This window comes from Polyodon spathula, chromosome 6, assembly GCF_017654505.1.
Source record: "Polyodon spathula isolate WHYD16114869_AA chromosome 6, ASM1765450v1, whole genome shotgun sequence".
In the NCBI taxonomy this organism is placed as follows: domain Eukaryota; kingdom Metazoa; phylum Chordata; class Actinopteri; order Acipenseriformes; family Polyodontidae; genus Polyodon; species Polyodon spathula.
The window spans coordinates 16,312,114-16,336,005 of NC_054539.1; the positions used below are offsets into that span (position 1 = coordinate 16,312,114).

Below are 23,892 nucleotides of genomic sequence, written 5' to 3' on the forward strand. Positions count from 1 at the left end.
CTTCATTTTGTAGTTTTACATAATTACTTACTGATAGGTGGCTGAAGGGGATGGCCTACTTTAGCACACCAGCCAGCTGGGTGAATATCAGGGCTATCTGTATCAACCCAGTAATCATACTCATCACACCAGCCATCAAAATGGATCTACAACCAAAACAGAACATGATTTCAACAATCCCTGTTTAGATTTAGATGCAATACACAATACAGTCCACTGATCTTTCTTTACATACAATACTTTGTTTGACAGCTTGAAACTAATCCAAATCACACATGTGACTTTTAACATTTAATACCCTGCCCATAAGCACCAGCCCTAATCTTTTGCAATATTCCTCTGTAAAGCACTTTGACCTGCTCCTGTATGATAAGGTGTTCTATAAGTTTTAGTCTTTAATCGACTGGACTATAGTTTTAAAAATACAACATGTTCAAGGTCATTTAATGGTTAAATACCAACAATTAATTGTCAGCATCACATTTTCAGTGTCACATCAAATCTGTCAATGGCCTCCAAGTGCAGTTTGAAAATAAACACACTCTGATTAATTGAAATTTGAAAGAAAAGAATTATAAAGATATTCTGAAAAAAGTAAGTTATATACAGTACTTTATCAGGGATATCCTTCATTTCCACACACAATTATCATTATTAATAATACCGTAACAGTATAAAACAAGTACAATTAGCTATACAAAATGAACGAATATATTTAGAAGCCATGGACTGACATAATGAAGGGAACGTGTCCATTGTCATATAACATGACTCCCATCCTTAGTTCACAGCCTCAACTGTTGTTTTTAAGAAGTGAAACATAGTAGTATGAAAAATGTAAAACTCACCTTCATTCTGTGATCATCTGTATCTACGATTGTCACAACTCTAATAAGCGCAGGGTTCCTTTTGTCAACAGCTTCTAACTTCATATTTTTCTGAAAACCATGAGGTGGTTGCTAAAATGACAAAACAGTTTTTTATTACAAATGCATCCACCAATGTATTAAAAAAAACAAGTATATACAAAATTAAATAAAGGTGATTTAAGAAAAAAAAAAAAAAAAATCATATTTACCGTTTTAAAAGCTCTTGCAGGGGCTGGTAATGTACTGGTTTCTTCCAAATATGTTTCCCAGCTAAACTGTTTAACATTTGGATAATCTGTAAAACAGATTTCATAAATTAACTTAAATGTAGAAACCATTTTCATTTCATTTGTTTATTTATTTTTATGAAAAGATTATTGGTAAATTTAAGAACTACACATAACAGCCCAGAGGCAGCTAGATCCAGTACTGGAGAAACTGCACACAAAAGCCAAATTTTCTAAAAGAATTAAACCAATTTTAACTCTAAAAAACTAACAATAAACTACTATTATTTTTAACGGCATTTTTTTGCTGTTCAGCATATACAAAACAAGGGCTGAGCCAAACGATTGATTTTCATTGAATATTCAATTGGAAATTATATTAACTGAGGTTTGTTGTTATTTTTTTAATACCACAAAATGTTTATTAATACTATTAACCTTAATTCTACACATAACTGCTGTCCAGTGATGGTTAGTTCCTGTAGCCTAGAAGTGATGCTTGTTATCTGAAGACTTGGCTGAGTGATATAACTTATGAATGCGAGATGAGAATGAATCGGGAAAGCACGGTCATGGGAACTACTACCTTTTTATGTATTAATTCCATTTAATTTCATTCCAGTACAAGACAGGAATTCAATAAATCAATATATAAATAAAATTGTAATTTGTACAGGGAAACTGACCGTTTCAAAATGGCCATTCTAGCACACGGGGGTTTGAGGTCTGTCCTCTAAAAGGCCTCTACACACCGGACACGATGCCACAAGAAAATGTGTTGTATGCCACCGGTCCACGACAAAAAAAAAAAAAAATTTTGATATGAGCCATTCGCTGCCTGTGATGCGACAGGCGACACTGAAGTGATGTGAAAAAATGACTGATATCTATTTTTGCGATTCTGTCACGAGGCAACTAGGGAACTGACCAATGAGGAACAGCTTCCCTTACACGCCTTCAGTAAGCAATGGCGGAAGAAAACATAATTCCGCTGCATCAAAATACCCAGAGCTGTACAATAAAGGACAAATATTATAAAGACATGGCAATGGCAGAAAACATCTGGCAGTCCATTTCCAGGGAACTGGATATAGCTGGTGTGGGTGATTCATTTACCTTGAACGGAATAAGTATTCTGAAAAGCTATTATGTATTCTACATTTTTATTAGTTGTATAACAGGACTATCATACTGTAACAGAGAGAGAGAGAGAGAGAGAGAGAGAGAGAGAGAGAGAGAGAGAGAGAAACAGAGTGCACATATGTAGCTTGCTATTACTGAGCTCCATGTTTATCAACTGTACAAGTCATAGGGATTATTATTATTATTACTATTTTCTGGCATTCCAATTGTGGTCGGATTAATCTGTCGTCAACATTTCGAAAGGTCTTCCATTAATAAAGTGGACATATTTGTTTTAGATCAGATTATTTCCAGCTGATGATACAATCATAGGAGAATCGCCTATCACATCGCGTGCGCTTGTCGCCACTGGTGTGAAAGGTAGTGTCACAGAGAAAGTATCATTTTATCGCAGGACAAATCACATTGCATCCAGTGTGTGGAGACCGTAAATCACTGCAGGAAGAATGATAAAAAAAAAGCCAACATTAAAAAAACTGCTCTGGCTTTTCTGTTCCATACCACATCATGAAGCGTTAGTGCTGGGTCATGTGTTTGACAATGTGGGCATTAATCCTTACACTATCAGTGCACTACAGCGGCTGTTTTGAAAAGAGCTTTGAAACAGACTTTAAAGTTAAAAGTGTAAAAAGTTGTCAGGTTGTTAACAACGAAAATAAAAAATTACAGGTAGGTTATTTAAACAGTTGTAACAACACGTGGGGATATGTAACGGTATGTTTTTTTAGAAAAACCCATGTGTCAATGCACAGGCTATCCCCCAACAGTTTGGGCAGACATTGGATCACTCATTGTTGATTCAAAGTTACAGTACAACGACTGGCACTCATAGTCTTCTCAGATTCCTCTTTGCGATTCTCATCATGTAAAATTTCACAAGAATTAGCAGAAGTCGACACAGGTGCTAAAATATTAAAAGCTTATTTTGACATCATATCTTCTAGGACAGGATAAACACAAACAACGCCTGATGCATCGGCTTCTTTTTATTTCAAGAATTAGTTGTGATCAAAGGTGATAATTGTGGTTTGTTTCACCCATACCGTTGCATTGGTTTACATAATAAAGCATCTTTCAATGAAGAGGTTTGGGTATTTAATTTAATATTGACACATTTAAAAGCACATACTTAATTAGTACTATATTATGAATTTTTCGAGAATTACTTTTAAGCACGTCATATTCCTAGAACTCCTCCAGTAAACTCTAATCTCATTAAGCTACACATGCTCCGTCTGAAGATAATAATATGTGACATCTAAAAATCAGAATGCACTCGGGTGGAAGAACACAATAGCCGCCTTTTGTCAAACAGTTTTTACTCCAGTGTGCAATCTGTATTTTTTTTCAAAGGGAAAATTAAGCTGGCAGGGGTACAAAAGAAGTTGTTTGTTACTAGTTTTGTAACAGTAATAGTTTCCTAAATTTTAAATAGCGCAAATTGCGAATATACTTTTATTAGGAATTCCACTATTTACTTTATTTTTTGAGTAAATTAACCTACTGCCGCCACCTAGAACCCATTTTTATGTACAAATAGGTGGTTCTGATTTTACTCGGCTTGGGTTAAAGTTAATGTAATTTTACAATACAGATTTAATATGGATTTATTTTAGCCTGCATTGTTGTTATTATTACTTACCTGGAGGAGTGGTGAGGACTTTGCCATGTTCTCTACACCAGCCAACTGGGTGAATATAGGGACTTGTTGCATCACACCTAGAAAATAAAAACATGTGTTACAGTCACACTACAACTCTAATGTCTGAATGCAGTATATATTAAACATTAGGCACTGCACTATAACATACTCTTTTTGCATACATAACAGCAGCAAAGACTGCTGTTGAATAAAGATAGAATGAGTTTAATATATGTTTAAAACATAAATGGATGTGAAAATGACGTTCTATTGAAATGGTACGTGTTCCACCAAGTAACTGCATAAATGTCATACTGTGCTAACTGTCTAGCAATCCCTGCTCAATACTACAATATATCGGTTTATATACAGTACAAAATTATGGATCTCTTTATTCAGGAATATAACTTATATTACTAAATAAAGCTATCTTTACATTATCCTTTTTGAAAAGCGTAAGTACAAATAAATACATAAATAAACAAATACATAAATAAATAAATAGGAAATATAATTAAACACTCCACTTTACAAATCAACTACCTCCATCTGGTGGTTTTAACTAGAACTGCAGACAATAAAGCCCTGATCAATTGGCATTGTCATCTTTGGGAGTGAGGTTTTAAATCAGAATAAAATAATTATTAAGCTGCGAAAAAAGGTTTAGGAGGCAGGAATTAGTAAAGGTCAACTACAGAAATGATACTGCAAATAAGGCCTTCCTTCATACGTTACTGAAAGATGTAATGAACTTGGTGGCTGATTTTCTCAAAAGTTTAAAAAAAAAAAACATTTTTAGAATGTTGCTTTTTGAAATACCATGCACAATGTATGATAAGATCCAGGAATACCAACTGCAATTTTCAGCAGTGTAACCATTCTCTCATTATTACAAATGTGACAGGTATTACAGAACACAGTATCTCAGTCCTTCAACACAAACTATGTCACTGCCTTATAACAAATTGCTGAATATATTATAAAAAAAGTGCATATACTGTCCTCTACCTCAAAAAGAAAACACTATCAATATGAATCTGTACAACTGATATAAGTAGATTTACCAGTAGTCGTAGCTCTCATCCCAATTATCAAAGTGCACCAGAAAGCGACTGTCGACCATGTCAGTTACTGTGGCAACACAGATAAAAGCAGGGTTCTTCTTGTCAACTGCTTCGAACTTCATTCCTATCCGAAAACCTGAAGGGGTAACAGTCTACAAAACAGAAAAGAAATGGGCCTATTTTTCCATGCAACATTTGCAGGGCTTAGGAATAGACACTATGTAAACTACTGTGAACCACAATACTAGTATGTAACATACTTCACAGGCTTTAATTAAAAGTAGAGAAGACCCATAAGCTTAGAACACTGTGTATATATTTTATAAACGATGCAAGCAGTCTTTAAGAGTTAACTAGATACTGTAGTTTGAAAAACAAATCGAGTTAGCCCCTAATTGCAGGACATAAAGTGGTACTGGCGTTGGCCGAAAACCCCTTATTTGATTTTGCAGGCATGCTTTTCTCCACTTAATTGGGGTTTGTGCCATCACTGTGTTGCCAGAAATGTTTTGGAGTGGCCTCATAACAAATTAATTTGAGCAATTTAGCAAACTTCCCAGATGTGATGTGTTACAGTAGAATAAAAATGATGAGATGCAACGAGGCATAAATGACATGTGCATTCTTGCTAAAAACACATGAGGATACAGAGTTATTACTTTTGTTAATACTACAGTACAGTAGGCTATGTTACAGTACTTGTCTGCCAACTCTCCCTTATTTTCCAGGGCCCTTCTGGCACACTTTTTTTCTCCTGATATTTCCCCTGCTATCGTATAGCCGAGAATGGAGCATAGTAGCCAGGCATGCACATGTTTTTATTAGTGTATTTGTGAGGTTGCGGAACAGTTGCAGTAATGGTGAACAGTTGTTTTAATCAAAACAACAACATAAAAACCCAAGGATAAACATGGATAACACAGTTAAGCTCAGCTTTAACAGTGGATTAGCTTTCTGCTTGCCTCTAGCCTCTCAAAAAAAAATGAAAACAGTTATAGAACTCCTGCCTGCTGCTGCTGCTACTCCAGAATATCCAACCACAACCCACATCCAACCACAACCAACCATCTACTGCTTAGGTGACCTTATAATCACCTGACTGTCATCAGCCCCATCCTCTAAACTCATCCAAGTGAGTGGGGAGTAATTATTTCAAAATAGTTTCTAAAACATTAAATTTGCATACTTTACATAAAACCAAATAAAGTACATTGCCATGGCCATTAGATTTGCATTCCTTTTTTTCTTTCTGTTTACTAATATTATTATGCTCTCGCTAGCTGCAATATAAATGCATGAGCTTTAGATGCGCGTACACCTACACAGACGCACGCCCCCTCTGCCCACACAAACAAACAAACAAACAAACAACGGCTGAATTCAAAAGGTAAGGTATTTTTTTTTTACTGTGTATTTTGAACACAACCTTTCCTGCAATATTTTTCCAACAAAAGAGTGCACCCTTTCATTAAAAGAACACAGTATGCACATTTCGCCATGTTTACACAGATTACTAACTTTTCTTTCTTTTTCTTTTCACAGGTCTCCCAGCAACAAGGCTAACACCCCCTCCAACCGGTAAGTTGACTGATTTATGTACTTTTGCAATACAAAAGCTATGGTTTAAATACACAATTACAAATCAAAAGTACAAGCAATTAGCACAGTGATGTTCGTGCCAGCCCTTAACCGTTCAGTTCTCCTTAAACAGTGCAATGATAAACACACTATGATGAAATGGTAATGTTAACTTTTATGGTTTTTAGTGAGGGTTGGAATTAATAACTCCCTCACAGTATTGAAGTAAAATTAATAAACTGCTGCTACAACATTTTTTTTAATAAGGGACCACAAAGTCCAATATGGAGGAAACATGAAGGCAATCCAAAGATTTATTACAAAAACTGCTAGAGATGTAGTGCAGGTGCATTTCAGAAATAACACATTTAGATTTGCAACAGTAAACAACCATCATTATCATGCATAAAGCAATAAAGCTACCACTTATATCAGCATCTCTAATTCAAATGGGAGCTAAAATTCAATTATATGAATCATTCTAGCCCAAAAGAAGTGACCATAAAAAGTGAAGTCAGCTATAGCTAGGAAGACTATTGGCTAAATACATTTTGGTTCTTTTAAATATACATATACCCGAGTCTATCCTTCAGGTCATGTTTTATCCCATTATGCGCGCTCTGTTTTTTTTTTTTTCTGCCGATGAAGGATTAAAGCATGCTTATCATACTTACTGTGTTTCGGTTTTCAAACAGAGATTTGGGTGCTGCCTGAGCCTTGCATAGCTTGAGGTATGACTGCCAGTTAAATTCACCTTCTTTGACCCCTGTAAAATGAAGCATGCACCATCAATGCGTAATAAGAGTTCAGTCCAGGTCTCCCTAACAACTTTCTTACTGCTTATCCCACAACACTCCTGAAGAGGCTGAGGGGAAATACAGTACTGTTAGTGTTTTTACTCCCAGAAAAAAACACTGCAAAACATGTACCTAACCTGTCTTTGAGAGGAAGTGAAAACAGCTTGAACTGTATAAAGTTTTACTACTAATCCTAAAACGGGCTTGAGTTGAAGCAGCTCTTACCTTTCGGTGGGTGAAGTTTGTGTCCAGTTTTTTCACACCAGCTTACTGGATGGATATCTGCAGAGTTTGCATTTAACCAAAAGTCATAGCAATCTGAATAATTGTCAAAATGGAGTCTTATTCTGTGGCCCAATACCTAAAAAGAGAAGTTCAATATTTAATCAATATATGCATTTAAATTCACCAGGTAACCGAAACACACATGACAACCTGTTTTTTGGATATGTAAAAACAGAAAAAAGTGATTTCATAAATAAGATGTAATGTTAACAATGCCAGTGCACAGAACACATTAAACCTAGTGTTATCAAAATTCAAAGCTGATTTTTTTTAGACTTTAACTTATGTGGTTACCTCAGCAACAGTAAGAACACAGTACATTGAAGGGTGTTCAGGGTCCACTCCTTCCAATTTCATTCCTACTTTGAATCCAGTTTTGCTTTGCGGAAATGACTGGTGCTGGAAAAAAACGAAGACATTATTATTATTGTTATTTATTTTATTTAAAAAAATACAAATCAGTTATCTACTTAACATTACCAGGCATACACTAATACACTTTAGGTTAATCACTTAAAGTTAACAATTTGATATCACCCAGGCCATTTCATATTTGAATTTACAAACAGGCAAGGTAGAAGCACTATTTATTAATGTACTACATGAAACAAGTAGCAATAGGAGTCTCTGAAATAGAAACTAAACCAAATGTGAATACTCTTGTTACCTCTTTAAATAGTTTGCTCGGTGCAGCAACTGCTTTTTCCTGTTCCAGATATGATGCCCAACTCCATGATTTCTTCTTCCCCCCATAAGGCATTGCTAGAAACAGAATTGAGGAAAAACAAGTCCACATTTTAGTTCAAACCATTTCTATGTGATGGTCATGCAAACACTTTTTTTTCTTCCAGGCTGTGAGGATGAGAGCTTTAATCTAGCCGTACTGTGTTTCTATGAAATGCATGTTGAGGGTAGAACTATTAAACTGGACAAAAGGGTTCATAGTCAAATCGGTACAAAAGTAGATCAACCTAAGCACTGCCAGGTGTAAGTGAAATCCGATGTAAGGTTCCTTGGACCTAAGTGAAAATGGACATAATCACAATCACAATCATAATTTCACTAACCTTCACTTTACAAAGACAAGCAAGTGGATAAAATGTGAAACAACTATATATGTGTTGTACTATATAACACTACTACTACTTCAAAAATAATAATAATGATATATATATATATATATATATATATATATATATATATATATATATATATATATATATATATACATATATACACACACACACACACACACACACACACACACATAATAATGCACAGTATAGTATTAACATAATAAATATACATTTTGTTTAATCACACCTTCTCCAAAAATACAAACATTCCAATTCTCACAGTTTAATGATCCTATAGTTTTCCTGCACAAAGGGTCTGAAAAAGGCTGGTCATGAGAATGTAAAAAAAATATTTCTAGCCAAAGCCAGACCAAATGTTACGCTGCGTTTATGTTAATTTAGGTTTTATGTACCAGTAAGTGTTCCTATTTCTTTCTCCCATCAATATATGTTTTTTTTTTTTTTTCAGATCTAGGAGTTAGCTTTAGTAATTCCTTAAAATGTGATACAGTGCCACATGATTTGAAACGACACCATCTGAAGTACAACCACAGTTTTCTTTTTAAGCTTTAAAAGAAAAGCGTGCCACCTGGCAGTTCTTTGGGAAATTAATCACAAATGTAGTTGACACATGATTTTTTTTTTTTTTTTAAAAGAGTGTTTCCGTGGCAACCGACCGGTACCCTGCAGTATAATACAGTATCAAGTACCACACCTTCCACAATACTGGGGACATTTTCCACTGAAGCCACTGTATAAACTAAAGCCATAGACTTATACTGTAAAACGCATCCTCTGTCCCACTTGGCTTGATTCATGCGCCCTTCACAAAGACAAATCTGCCCGATTCCAGCCTTGCTGAAGCACCCCCAGATGAGTCCAATTTTCAGCTTTGCCCAACAACAGGTCGTCTAATGGTTAGACGGAGACCTGGAGAGGCCTACAAGCCACAGTGTCTCGCACCTCTTGTGAAATGTGGTGGAGGATCGGTGATGATCTGGGGGTGCTTCAGCAAGGCTGGAATCGGGCAGCTTTGGCATGAATCAAGCCAAGTACAAGGTTGTCCTGGAAGAAAACTTGCTTCCTTCTGCTCTGACAATGTTCCCCAACTCTGAGGATTGGTATTTCCACCAGGACAATGCTCCATGACACACAGCCAGGTCGATCAAGGTGTGGATGGAGGACCACCAGATCAAGACCCTGTCATGGCCAGCCCAATCTCCAGACCTGAACCCCATTGAAAACCTCTGGAATGTGATCAAGAGGAAGACGGATGGTCACTAGCCATCAAACAAAGCCGAGCTGCTTGAATTTTTGTGCCAGGAGTGGCATAAAGTCACTCAACATCAATGTGAAAGACTGGTGGAGAGCATGCCAAGACGCATGAAAGCTGTGCTTGAAAATCAGGGTTATTCCACCAAATATTGATTTCTGAACTCTTCCTAAGTTAAAACATTAGTATTGTGTTGTTTAAAAATGAATCTGAACTTATTTTCTTTGCATTATGCGAGGTCTGACAACACTGCACCTTTTTTGTTATTTTGACCAGTTGTCATTTTCTGCAAATAAATGCTCTAAATGACAATATTTTTATTTGGAATTTGGGAGAAATGTTGTCAGTAGTTTATAGAATAAAACAAAAATGTTCATTTTACCCAAACACATACCTATAAATAGTAAAACCAGAGAAACTGATAATTTTGCAATGGTCTCTTAATTTTTATAATGTTCTGTATAATGTTCTTTCACCTTTTTTTTTTTTTTTTTACTTGCTGTCTTTGTAAAGTAAAGGTTAGTAAACTTATGACTGTGATTATTATCAATTTCACTGTGGTCGTAGGCTTAGGTCCGACAGTGCTTAGGCCAACCTAGTTTTGGGCTGGTTTGACTGATACCTGGACAAAAGCGCTCCTGAGGTACAGACAATGACTTGAGATAAAAACTAAAAATATAAGAGGTGCAAAGATAACCAAAGCATCTGTCTTGGTTTACACAATAAAATGTTTGTTTTTCCTCTTACAATTCTTTAAACCGATAGTTGAGTCTTAGCCACACACTGGTGATAAACAATTCTGCAGTGTTGAAACTCACTTTGCTTCAGGAGGGCTGCATCCCCTCTTCTTTTTCTGCGAGTCCTTTGAGGTCCTTTCTGTATTTTCCTGTCTGGTTTTTCGTACTGTACAATTATAATAACAAAAGAATTACAGTAAATTAAACACTAAAGCAATTATTTTTCTATTCAAATGAACAATTTCTATTCCCTGCTCTGCTTTTCTCATTAGAGTCTAATCACTAGTCACAAGAAATGAAGAAAAACTTTGAAACCTGTGCCTGGTGAAACCCAGCTGTGAAAAGGTTTGTTTCTATTCAAACTCCTAGGAAATCAAATTACTACTAACAGGGTCATCTTCCTCTTCTCCGACCTCGTCTCTGTTCTCTTTTTGCTGTTCTTTCATGTTCTCAGACGCTTTGTTTTTTCTTTTTCGGATGCATTTCGAGACATCCTCATCACTGGATTTTGGTGCTTCTTTCTTCAGCTTTTGTTTTCTAGAACTAAAAGAAAGACAGTCAAAACCATCATTAACACATCAGGTGTTGCTGCATCTGAACACTGTGTACCTGTTTCACAGTGTTCAAAATACTTTTTCAAAATAGATTTGTCAAATGTTTTTTTTTTTTTTCTGGGTATTTTGCATTATAATAAACTGATCTTATTTAGTCTTCTGAGAATCACTTTAGTTATTGCTTGATTGACAAGGCTTCAGACCATTTTCATTTAGGGTGGATTTTAAATGACTCTAGTGCTGTGTATTTATATTAAATAATTTCAACCTGCATGCAAAAGTGCAAAATAACACTGAATACCGAATAACCAGGCGTGCCGGTCCTAAATGTGAAATTCGAATAATATCAAGAAGAAGAAGAAGAAGAAGAAGAAGAAGAAGAAGAAGAAGAAGAAGAATTCAACTCTGTGAAAGTGAACTTACTAAAAACATGAATGGTCCTTCTTAAATGAGCTGTAGTCACCTCTATTCGTTAAAAATATCATAACTAGATTGATACCAAGGTAACAAAGCAGCATATTTAGTATTTATGTTAAACTGTATGATCAGGTTCAGTAAGGTACAGTATCAAGTCAAAGCATAGCACAATAAGAGCTCTTGTAAGCACAGTTAATGTTCCAGTCAATCACTGCTTTTGTCCATCCAGATATCACTGCCTAGTTTGTTACTCCATTGCTCACACAACTGTTCCAGTTCAGAGACTTATAGTGTAACATCAGGCTATTCGCACAACCTTGTTTATTACAGACATACTAAATGAGAGAGATGTTATACAAACAGGACCTTCATCTATTTATATATAGTTAAGATTGCAGAGTTTGAAACCCTTGCTAGTCTGCTTACAGCATGTACAATATGAAATGAGCTCAGATTTTATACCACTCACTTAACAGTTAAAGGTGGGTTCAACTTACATGTCTTGCACCAACGTCATACACTTTGCACTACAAAATTTTCCACCACCAAGAAAATCCTGTGGAGGGCCACACTCATGACAGTGCTCACAACAAAGATCTCCCTTAGTGGTTGTTGTATCCTCTTCTTTAGTTGCTTGGGTTTCTGAAAAAGCTAAATGAACACAGCTTTTTATTTTGTTATTTAAATTACTTTTGGAGAAAAGTTTTGAGATGTGACAAGGTCGCCCAGTGAAGTCAGTCAGTTAGGCTTTTTGGCAAAAAAAAGATTAATTTTAATGATTAATCTAATATCATGTGGCACTCAATCATTCAGAAATTACTGAATATAAGTAATATAGTGGTTATATTAAGCCATTCATGTGAGTAATTGTCTTTCAGAAATGAATGAAGAAAAACATGCCAAAGCTGAAGCACTATTTTCCTCAGAAGAATTAGTTCTTCTAGTAAGGCATGATGACTGCATAACATCATTAGTCCTATTATAATAGTCCTATTATAATAAAATCACGCTAATCATGAATAGCATCAGACTCTTTCTTCCATTAATGGAACCTACTCTCAGGCAATGTGGTAACTCTTTATATTCGGTGCCACTGAATCAACTGCTATTAATAACACTGATACCTTGGTGAATTCTACTACTGCTCTTCATTATAACTGCTCCCTGTATCTTGTATTTGATTTTACTCTTATAGGTCTCTGTAGTCACGCTTTTTGTAGCTGCTCTTTTTTTAAATCATTCTCATCCATTTATCGTACTTACCACATGCTCATACTGGACTTTACTGGTATAATCAAATATTTTTAATATAACTGAATTGCTCTCAGTCGAACTCGCTCTTACATGTAATTAATTACTGTACTATTTCTTTTGCTCTTATTTGAATCTGATCTTTTTTGCTACTGATTTCATTGTACTTTACAACTGCTCTTATCTCTAATATGATACTCTGTAATGTGATATTATGTAACGTGATATTTTGTAATGTGATACTTTGTACTGTGATATTTTGTAACAATTACAAGTCGCTCTAGATAAGGGCGTCTGGTAAGAAATAAAAAATAACAACTATGTGTATATTGTAGTGATTACTATTTAACTACATGGGTAGTTTACTTGAACTCAACATTTGAAACATTTAAAGCCAGTCTAACCTTCTTGTGCAGTGGGCACTGCCCATGTTGTTGTGGCATGAGCCTTTTTTCCACTTTCCACTTCAGCTTCATCAGTAATCACCTCCAAGATGGCAAACTCATTCACTCGGAACTAGCAAGGCAGAAAAAAAGCACGGTGGGATTTCCAAAGCTGTCATTTTGACAGATTCTTGTAAAGCAGGACAGTCTATGATCACAAGCAGGTGCAAATTCAGTAAGCAGTAAAGCTGCTTTTTACATTGGCCATTTAAGATTCCATGGTAGTGCAATGGAAAATGTAAAACACCTACACTTACTCACTGTTTGGAAAGATGCTACCCTATGCTGAGCTACTGACAAATTCTAATAATCTCCAAAGATTTGTCTGTGGAATAGATCTTTATTAACCAATACAACTGAATATTTGAAAAAGTTTGTATTTGAAGTTGTTAGTATAAAGAGGTTATGCCCACTGGTAGAAATGTTGAGACAACCACCTATGGTTTAGATCAGCGTTTCTCAAACAGGGGGTCCCGACCCAAAAGGGGGGTTGCAAGGGTCTTGTTGGGGGGGGGGGGGGGGGGGGGGGGGGGGGGGGGGGGGGGGGGGGGGGGTCATGTGATCACCAAAAATACTATCATAACTTTAAGATTAGGGCTTCTGATTTTTGGTTTTAACCAAATAAACACCTGAAAAACACTGGAAATGGTTACTAACTTCACGTTGCCCCCCCCCCCCTACCTTTCCGTGCAGTTGGGCAATGTCCCTCCTTATTGATGTATCATTGATTTGTTCTGAATACCTTAAACCCACCCCAACTACTGACTGGCAGCAAATTCTACATTTAGAAGGCTTGTTCACAGGATTTTAAAAATATTACAGTTAGATAGTGAGAATTTAAAACAGAATTGCAAATTGTGGTGAAATGTAAAAAAATGCCTGAGCACACAAAATCCCCAGAATAATGTGCCTGTGAGCATAAGTGTGCAAGTTCTGTTGAGTTACTATACTACTGTGACAGAAAAAAAAATGGCCAAGCATTTTGGAAACAATAATTTCACACAGTATATACAAAGTGAACCCTTAGCATTACATTACAGTGCTTATACACATAATCCTTAACAGTAAAGGATGACATATGAAGCCAGATGCTTGTTTGTATGTGTATAAGTGGCAGCGCTGGTCAAAAAAACGTTTTTAATGTTCAGGATTTTCTTTGTGTTTCACATGGTTTCTCAATTTGCCACAATCCGTGTACAAACTTATGATTATTGCCACAATCATTGGCGAACGTTTGTTTTCATGTACTTTCTCCCAACTGCATCATGTTGTCTGTGAAAGGGGGGGGGGGGGGGGGGGGGGGCATCATGTTGTCTGGTGAAAGGGGGGGGGGGGGGGGGGGGGGGGGGGGGGGGGTGTCATGTGTCACCTACGATGAGATATTGAAGATTCTAATACCGAAACTTTAAGATTGGGGGACTTTGTGACAGTACGCCGAATGATTTTTGTGGGGGGAGGGCGGATGGAAAGGCTTCAAACCCGTTACAATCGGCCTTAACCAAATAAAGACTATGAATTTGGAGGTGGAGGAAAACCGTCTTGCCCGAAATGGTTAATGGTCGGGCTATAACTTCACGTTGACGACCCCCATGCACGTGACCGATGTGCAAGGATGGGCAGGGGATGGAAACGTTCAAGGCTAACGCAGTTGGGCAATGTCCCTCCTTCCTGACTTGTATTTATCATTGATTTGTTCTGAATACTTTAAACCCGCCCTAACTACTGACTGGCAGCAAATTCTACATTTAGAAGGCTTGTTCACAGGATTTTAAAAATATTACAGTTAGATAGTGAGAATTTAAAACAGAATTGCAAATTGTGGTGAAATGTAAAAAAATGCCTGAGCACACAAAATCCCCAGAATAATGTGCCTGTGAGCATAAGTGTGCAAGTTCTGTTGAGTTACTACTACTGTGGCAGAAAAAAAAATGGCCAAGCATTTTGGAAACAATAATTTCACACAGTATATACAAAGTGAACCCTTAGCATTACATTACAGTGCTTATACACATAATCCTTAACAGTAAAGGATGACATATGAAGCCAGATGCTTGTTTGTATGTGTATAAGTGGCAGCGCTGGTCAAAAAAACGTTTTTAATGTTCAGGATTTTCTTTGTGTTTCACATGGTTTCTCAATTTGCCACAATCCGTGTACAAACTTATGATTATTGCCACAATCATTGGCGAACGTTTGTTTTCATGTACTTTCTCCGAAGATGGGTTGAAGTAGTACAACAGACTACATGTCAGGGGGGGGGGGGGGGGGGGGGGGGGGGGGGGGGGGGGGGGGGGGGGGTGGGGGGGGGGGGGGGGGGGGGGGGGGGGGGGGGGTCATGTGATCACCAAAAATACTATCATAACTTTAAGATTAGGGCTTCTGATTTTTGGTTTTAACCAAATAAACACCTGAAAAACACTGGAAATGGTTACTAACTTCACGTTGCCCCCCCCCCCCCCCCCCCCCCCCCCCCTACCCACTTTCCGTGCAGTTGGGCAATGTCCCTCCTTATTGATGTATCATTGATTTGTTCTGAATACCTTAAACCCACCCCAACTACTGACTGGCAGCAAATTCTACATTTAGAAGGCTTGTTCACAGGATTTTAAAAATATTACAGTTAGATAGTGAGAATTTAAAACAGAATTGCAAATTGTGGTGAAATGTAAAAAAATGCCTGAGCACACAAAATCCCCAGAATAATGTGCCTGTGAGCATAAGTGTGCAAGTTCTGTTGAGTTACTACTACTGTGGCAGAAAAAAAAATGGCCAAGCATTTTGGAAACAATAATTTCACACAGTATATACAAAGTGAACCCTTAGCATTACATTACAGTGCTTATACACATAATCCTTAACAGTAAAGGATGACATATGAAGCCAGATGCTTGTTTGTATGTGTATAAGTGGCAGCGCTGGTCAAAAAAACGTTTTTAATGTTCAGGATTTTCTTTGTGTTTCACATGGTTTCTCAATTTGCCACAATCCGTGTACAAACTTATGATTATTGCCACAATCATTGGCGAACGTTTGTTTTCATGTACTTTCTCCCAACTGCATCATGTTGTCTGTGAAAGGTAAGATGCACATTTTTCAGACAGTAACACATGTTTCTTAAATGTCTACATAACCCTACAGAAGCCACTTTGAATGTGGAATTTAAAGAAACAGTTGTTCTTTACAAATCAGAGGAGTCTACAAATAGACAGTACCAATACTATATGCAATTTTTCAATGCTTCGCTCCATTTCTGATGGCAAAACTAAATCTTAATTCATATAATTCATACAGAACAACGACCTTGAAACAGAAACACACAAGTGACACAAATGACATTCTTGCTGTTGATTTAAACACTTCTGTGGGTCTAATATTATGCCATGGTTTTATTTTGTAATCTGGTTGTTTTTTTACTGTTGAGATCTGTTTGGTCGAAATAAAAGTGCATTAAATATAAATTATATTATATGGACACCCCCACCCCACCCCACCCCCCCCCCCCACCCCCCCCACCCCCCCCGCGACGCACGCCATTGACGTGCAGGTATAATGATTACAAGTCCCTGCTACATGTAGCACACTACATAGTAAAGTACGAAAAAGTATACTGATACCCCCAGTAGTCAGCCTTTGAAAAGCAAAGGGGGGCCTAGCAAAAAAAACCTTTGAGAACCCCAGGTTTGGATGATAGAGCTAAAACTAAAAAAAAAAAAAAAAGGGCTCTGATAGAAAACTAAAACGATTTCCACAAAAAAATCTGTATGTTTTTTCTTCTAGTACATTTGTTATTGGATCACAACATTTTAAAATCGACAGAGTAGAGAGAACAGCAGCTATTCTGGGATTCTTACTTTCAGCTCACTGCCTGGAAGAGTCCCAACTCCATCTTTCCAGTCCATGGCACCATAGACATCAAATTCCTGGGCACCTCCACTTGCTAACTCTTCCATCATGCTGAGGGTACTGCTGAACTCTGCAATATACCATTATAAAACATTTCATCGTTTTTCACTGCACACATTTTTTTTTTCCCCTAGTGCATTAAAGGCCTGATCACATTGTTGATTACATGCCCTGTTAAAGAGATATTGTTTACTTTGTGTGATTGTAATGAGATCAGTGGCCAGTTGATGAAATTCAGCTATTAATTTTAAAGGGCATTTCACGGTATGCGCATCATGGATTAAAACATGTTTAAAAAGGGCATAAACAGCCAGATCTAAGCTGCTTTTCCTTAATGGTACATGACTGCATATTAATACATTACTAAAATTGTTGTTTGTTCTTTTGTTACACTACATAAGGCACTTTTTTTGCATACAAAATGCACTACAGTTGGCACAATCTATCCATCTAACTAAATATCTTAAATTCTATTACGATTAGACACCTGATAATTATAGAAAAAAAGTACTCATAACATCCTCAGAACTATTGTACTGTATTTGTCCTTCATTCTGAGCAATGCAATTTTAAAACTGTAGCTGGTTGCAATTCTATGGTAACATGTTAAAAGTTAACCCAATAAACCCTTAACAATGAAGAATACAGTTTGACAGAATTATTTGTACAATAGCAGTATTATATCTATTGGCATATTCTGAGTGTCTGTGTGTGTGTGTGTGTGTGTGTGTGTGTGTATATAAGTGTCCATAATATTACATACAATTTTGTATCTATCTTTTTGTGGTTGTTTTATCCAAATACTTTAAAATGCTACTATGATTATATTCCAAGGTGATTCGCGTATGCTTCCAGGGTGATTTATATTTCAGAATCGAAACCTCCACCGTTAACATTACAAGGTATGCAAACAAAGCGAATGCGTTGTGTCGTGAAAATAAACAATGCAAGGTGTGTCCCGTGTGACTCCTTTCACAATCCGATTGGCTGTTCGAACCTTAATGTTACCTGAACAATCTCTCACTGTTTAGTTGTACTGCAATAGTCAAAGTCCGTTGTATTGTACCGGCAGTCTAACTTATCCTAACAGTCAATTTGTTTTGGCTTGATTTAGTTAATATTTGCCCACAAGTATCACTCCTAAATAAAATAGGTTTGTTGATTCCTTAATATACCACTTGATGTCGTCCTTCGCCACATTTTGATACATTTCTAAATGTGCACCTTTCAGAGCTTACCTAATACAGTAACAATGAAATCAGTTTAAGTAATGCTATTTTCCAATTACTATAAATAATAATAATAATAATAATAATAAAATAATAATAATAATAATAATAACTAAATAAAGAAGCAAACTACAGAAGTGCTGTCTATGCACAAACACATTGTGCATTTTCTAGAATAAAACACATTTACACCATGTGAAAAAGCTTATCATATTTAAGATGATATATTCCGACTAGTGTTTTAAACACTAAACAATGCAGCACGTTTTCTCTTCGTGAATTTGTATGCATTTTGTACTTTGACTTTTTAAATCTATTGTATAGACAATAAGAGAAAACTGAAATACTACTTTACACAGCTGTTGTACAGTTAGTAGTCTATTTTCACGAAATACCAAATAACTACCAAGGCAAAATTTTAAAAAATGTTTGTGATAAACAAAATAAAATGTTTACCTTACAATGCTATATTTATTATGAATATGTTTACTTTCTTTTGCTCCCATTCTAGCACATATGAAAACACTGCAGATAGATTATATAAATAACCATGTGTTCTTCCTCAAATAGTTTTGTTTTCCCCCCGATGCGTTGGGCGTAACTACTGTAATTGCAAAACAAAACACAAATGACTTTTTTTTTCATCTCATTTAAATTATGACTTGATATTTCATGTTTTGCAGTTGAATACCGGTGTAAGGCGCTTATCCCACATACTCTGAGATCAGGCTCTGCTAAACAATTTATTTACACTGATACTATTTAATGGGGTTTTAAAGGCAGTTTCCCAAAATGGCGGAGATGGAATATACAGTACCGTATATATTTCTCACCCATAGGCCTACAGACACGTTGAGTTAAAAAATAAAAAAAATAATTTTATTCAATGAACAACCTAATTAAACAAACGGTTGTTTAAAATATAGGTGTAAGCTCTGTACAGCTCCAGGTACCCACTTTCTGCAGTTTCTCAGTCGTATGGAGGAATTACACTGAAACAACATATATTCTGAAAATAGTTATACTAAATAATAAATTAGTAGTCTCCCATTGAAATAAATAATAGTTACCAATAATATCTATAATATGAAATAACTTGCTTGCCTATTTCGGTCGAATTGTATTTCAAATGTAATTTTCATGCACAATCAACCTCTTCCTGGCTAAAATTACTGATGACACGTCCAGTCCTTAAGGTACTTTATTTCTAAGTTTTATGCCAAGTAAATCGCTGCATAACGCGAACGAAAGTATTTGACAGCACACGTCATCTAATTCTATGGAATATTTTGGCACAACAACATTTTGATATAAATGTAAAATTGTTTAAAATGTGTCTGTTTCTTACCCAAATTCTCTCACGAGTACTGACAAATTGCCCAGGCAGCAGCCAATGCGCATGGGCGGAGAGCGGAGCGAGCGCTTGGACTGTATGGAAGGAAATGCAGAATAGCCTAAAAAATACATATACACTGACGGAAAAAAGTTGAACTGTTTTCCATAAACTGTGACACTTCTTTACTTGGATCCAAATTACTTATTTAGTGTTGTACACTGTGAATGTCAGCAGTGTTTCTTTTGTATCCTTCTAGGCTGCACCAACAAACCGATCAACTGCTGTCGCCTAATGTGTTTTGCTGTTTAAAAATCCGCTTCATTTTTCAAAATTGCAGTGTATTTGCGGCAGGAAAAAAACCTGCATCTGTCCACCCATGAAATTCTAAATATTCATCAACACACATATATATATATATATATATATATATATATATATAACCTTCCAATACTTAATTTTACTGTTTTTTCGTGAGGGGTTCTTACACAGTGTTGCATATAGATTTCGCTGTGGATTTGCAGCAACAGCCACAAAACAAACAAACAAACATTCGTAAACAATGACATGACTATGCAGGCGTGATATATTGTTGTTGTATTGAAATTAAAACAGAATTTATATACAAAATGTTTGCAAGAGGTGTAGAAACCTCAATATAAAAATAAATAAATTCCTATAAGGGTTGAACTGGAAATGTGTATAATTGTGTTGAATAAAGTAGTATATCCATATCCGGAAATGTAATGCAATGTATTGCCGAACATCAGCCTATACATCCCATTAATGTCATGCATTACGTACATTGAATTGTTAGAAGTGTTTGAAGATTCCATCATTTTTATGTCATGGAGCCAGTATTGTGTCTGGTTATTGATATTGGAAGGGTACAGAAGCTAGTACATTAATGATGTAATCTTTAGGACATGTCAATTCATGTTACAGAGCTTTCTGAAAATCCACTGAGGGCATAAAAAGCGCAGAGCCCACAGTGTTCAGTGCTCTGCATAGCGGTGGATCAGTCTTCGGATTATGTATTGGAACCCTTATAAAAGCTCCCCATGGTAAAAGCATACCAAAGTTTAATAAAGCATAGTGAACGTATAGTAAAGTAAACTGTAGGTAAGCATTGTAATGCGTATTTAAAAAAAAAAAAAAAAGTAAACAATGGTAAATGCATAGTATAGCCATGGGTAATGAATAGGAAAACTGCAACAATACTGCGATCATTTACCAGGGCAAACGTTTATAAGGGGAGCTGCAGTTCAGTCAATGTTTTACATAATGTAAGCCATTGTAGGACAGCAGGATCCAGGGAAAGTATTTCATTCTAGGACAGGGCCTGACAGTGATCATGGCCAAGAAATCAACAAAACCCACTAAAGCAACCAGTAGTACCAATTAAATATCAGTTTGTAATGTTTTGTTTTTAATTTTTTTTAATTACGTCTCACATTGCTAATGCAACACATGGCCACTGCTGCATCCCTTTACCTTAGCTGCTGGTCACATGGTAGGATTGCATCAAGACCAGACAGTATCTGCATATTCCAAATTGAAGTATAAAATACCATCAAAGAACCACAAGAGAACCCACCACCACTATTGTAAATACAAAATTAGAGCTATCAGTAACATGAAAAAATAAATCAGCATGGCCTCTGTCCACTTTATGCAAGTTTGACATACAGAGATGCCTGCACATACCCTCATATTCTGAAACTAAAGAATGTCCAGACCAAGTATTGTCACACTTGTTTGAGCTTCTATAAATATAGGTACAAATATAAGTGTGAAATTATTATTAAAGTTATTTAGCATACACTTTTATCCAAAGCAACTTACAGAAACTAGAGGCAAATTATGCATCACAACTGACTTGCTTAGGGTCACACACAATGAGTCAATGGCTGAGCTGGGATTGAACCAGGAACCTCCAGGAAACAAGCCCCTGTATTTAACCACTGGATTTACTGACACACAGGGCACATCCAAATACCTAAGATTCTGATACTTTGAACTCACAGAATGTTTCATCAAAATTAAATAAGCAGATCTACATAAAGAAATGATAGTGACATGCAAACCCCAGAAATTTTAATGCCAATTGGACAAACAATGCCACTGTACATTTTGTACAATGGTATCTTTATATTCCATGTGCCTTTGTTTCTAACACATTCACGCAAGCAACAATCATAACAATATTCTCCCAATAGTACACAAAGAAATGAAATATGTTATTTACAAACCGCTAACCAAGATCATGCAACAGTCTCTTGAAACAGGGGTTGTATCGACAGACTGGATAATTGCAAAAGTACTGATCCACAAAAAAGGGAGACAAAACCGAACCAGGTTACTACAGACCAAAAAGCCTGACTTCTATTATATGTAAACTTATGGAAACTATAATAAGATACAAAATGGAAAATTACTTATATGCTAACAGTTTCCTGGGAGATAGCCAGCATGGTTTTAAGAAAGGGAGATCATGTCTAATTAAACTGTTTGATTTTGTTGAGGATGCAACATTAACAGTGGATAATTGCAAAGCATATGACATGGTTTATTTAGAGTTCCAGAAAGCTTTTGACAAAGTCCAGCATAAAAGATGAATTCTCAAACTGAATGTAGGAGGGATTCAAGGAAATGCATGCACATGGATTAGGTGGTGTACCACTGGGATCAGTATTAGGTCCTCTGCTCATTGTAATCTACATTAATGACTTAGATTATGGTATGGTAAGCAAACTTGTTAAATTTGCAGACAACACAAAATAGGAGGCATGGCAAACACCATTGCAGCAGCAAAGGCCATTCAAAATGATCTAGACAGCATTCAGAACTGGGCATTTAATACAGTGTAAAGTACTGCACACAGGCAATATAATTACCAGTCCATTATAAATACCAAATGGGAGATACTGAAATTGATGAAGGAATCTATGAAAAAGATCTAGGAGGTTATGTTGACTGTTTATGTTAAACGTCTTCATCTACACTTCATCATCGACAATGTGGGGCTATAAAAAAGGCCAACAAAATGCTTGCATATATCGTGAAAAGTGTTGAATTTAAGTCAAGGCAGGTAATGTTAAAACTTTACAATGCATTAGTAAGACCTCATCTAGAATATTGTGTACAGTTCGGTCACCTCGCTACAAAAAGGATATTGCTGCTCTAGAAAAAGTGTAAAGATGAGTGACCAGAATTATTCCTGGATTAAAAGGCATGTCATATGCAGACAGGCTAAAATAATTGAATCTATTCAGTCTTGAACAAAGAAGACTATGTCATTATCTGATTTAAGCATTCAAAATTCTAAAAGGTATTGACAATGTCGACCCAAGGGACTTTTTTTGACCTGAAAAAAGAAACAAGGACCAGGGGTCACAAATGGAGATTAGATAAAGGGGCAGTCAGAACAGAAAATATGAGGCATTTAAAAAAAAAAAACGATTGATTGTGGCTATTTTGACTTCCACAAATCTATCTATTACCAAACAATCTAAGAAGGACCTCAAAACAATTGCAATACAATACAATTCACATTTCTAGAGCACCTTCCATCACAAGGATCCCAAAACACTTGTACAAAACAAAGAACAATTAAACCATTACATTAAAAACAATCTAATACAGAATTTTATAAGAAATTAAAAGACAGACAAATGTGGTTCTAATTGTACAATTAGAAAAAAATAAGATAAAATGATTTCAGACAATTAAGAGTGTGAAACAAACATGTTATAATACTGGAATTAAAAAAAAAAGCTTTATATATATATATATATATATATATATATATATATATATATATATAATATATATATATATATATATATATATATACACATATACACATACACACACACACACACACACACACATATATCAGAAATAAAGCTGCTAGATAGGCCTTGGAAAATATTCTCTTATTATCAATAAAAGCAACAAAATACCCAGTGAAGGGGTAATATCTGAAGCAGTCATCCGTACATACATACAGATATGCCACACTTCAGATTTTTCCATATACCTGGAAAACCGCTAATCCAGTTGTCTTAA

At 36.0% G+C, this 23,892-nt stretch overlaps 1 protein-coding gene across 1 annotated transcript in view; it reads right to left on the reverse strand.

Moving 5' to 3' along the window:
- Positions 1 to 19,901, reverse strand: part of LOC121316920 (lethal(3)malignant brain tumor-like protein 3) — a 38,189-nt gene extending 18,288 nt beyond the window's left edge. The window contains exons 1-15 of the mRNA XM_041252294.1: positions 19,837 to 19,901; positions 17,208 to 17,329; positions 13,318 to 13,429; positions 12,160 to 12,313; positions 11,081 to 11,234; positions 10,773 to 10,857; positions 8,273 to 8,367; positions 7,900 to 8,004; positions 7,546 to 7,681; positions 7,198 to 7,289; positions 4,946 to 5,097; positions 3,882 to 3,958; positions 1,079 to 1,164; positions 849 to 959; positions 32 to 146 (exon numbers count right to left, since the gene is read on the reverse strand). Of these exons, the coding sequence (XP_041108228.1) occupies positions 32 to 146; positions 849 to 959; positions 1,079 to 1,164; positions 3,882 to 3,958; positions 4,946 to 5,097; positions 7,198 to 7,289; positions 7,546 to 7,681; positions 7,900 to 8,004; positions 8,273 to 8,367; positions 10,773 to 10,857; positions 11,081 to 11,234; positions 12,160 to 12,313; positions 13,318 to 13,429; positions 17,208 to 17,309 (1,576 nt within the window). The 5' untranslated portion in view covers positions 17,310 to 17,329; positions 19,837 to 19,901. The remainder of the gene's footprint in view (positions 1 to 31; positions 147 to 848; positions 960 to 1,078; positions 1,165 to 3,881; positions 3,959 to 4,945; positions 5,098 to 7,197; positions 7,290 to 7,545; positions 7,682 to 7,899; positions 8,005 to 8,272; positions 8,368 to 10,772; positions 10,858 to 11,080; positions 11,235 to 12,159; positions 12,314 to 13,317; positions 13,430 to 17,207; positions 17,330 to 19,836) is intronic.
- Positions 19,902 to 23,892: the final 3,991 nt, after the last annotated feature.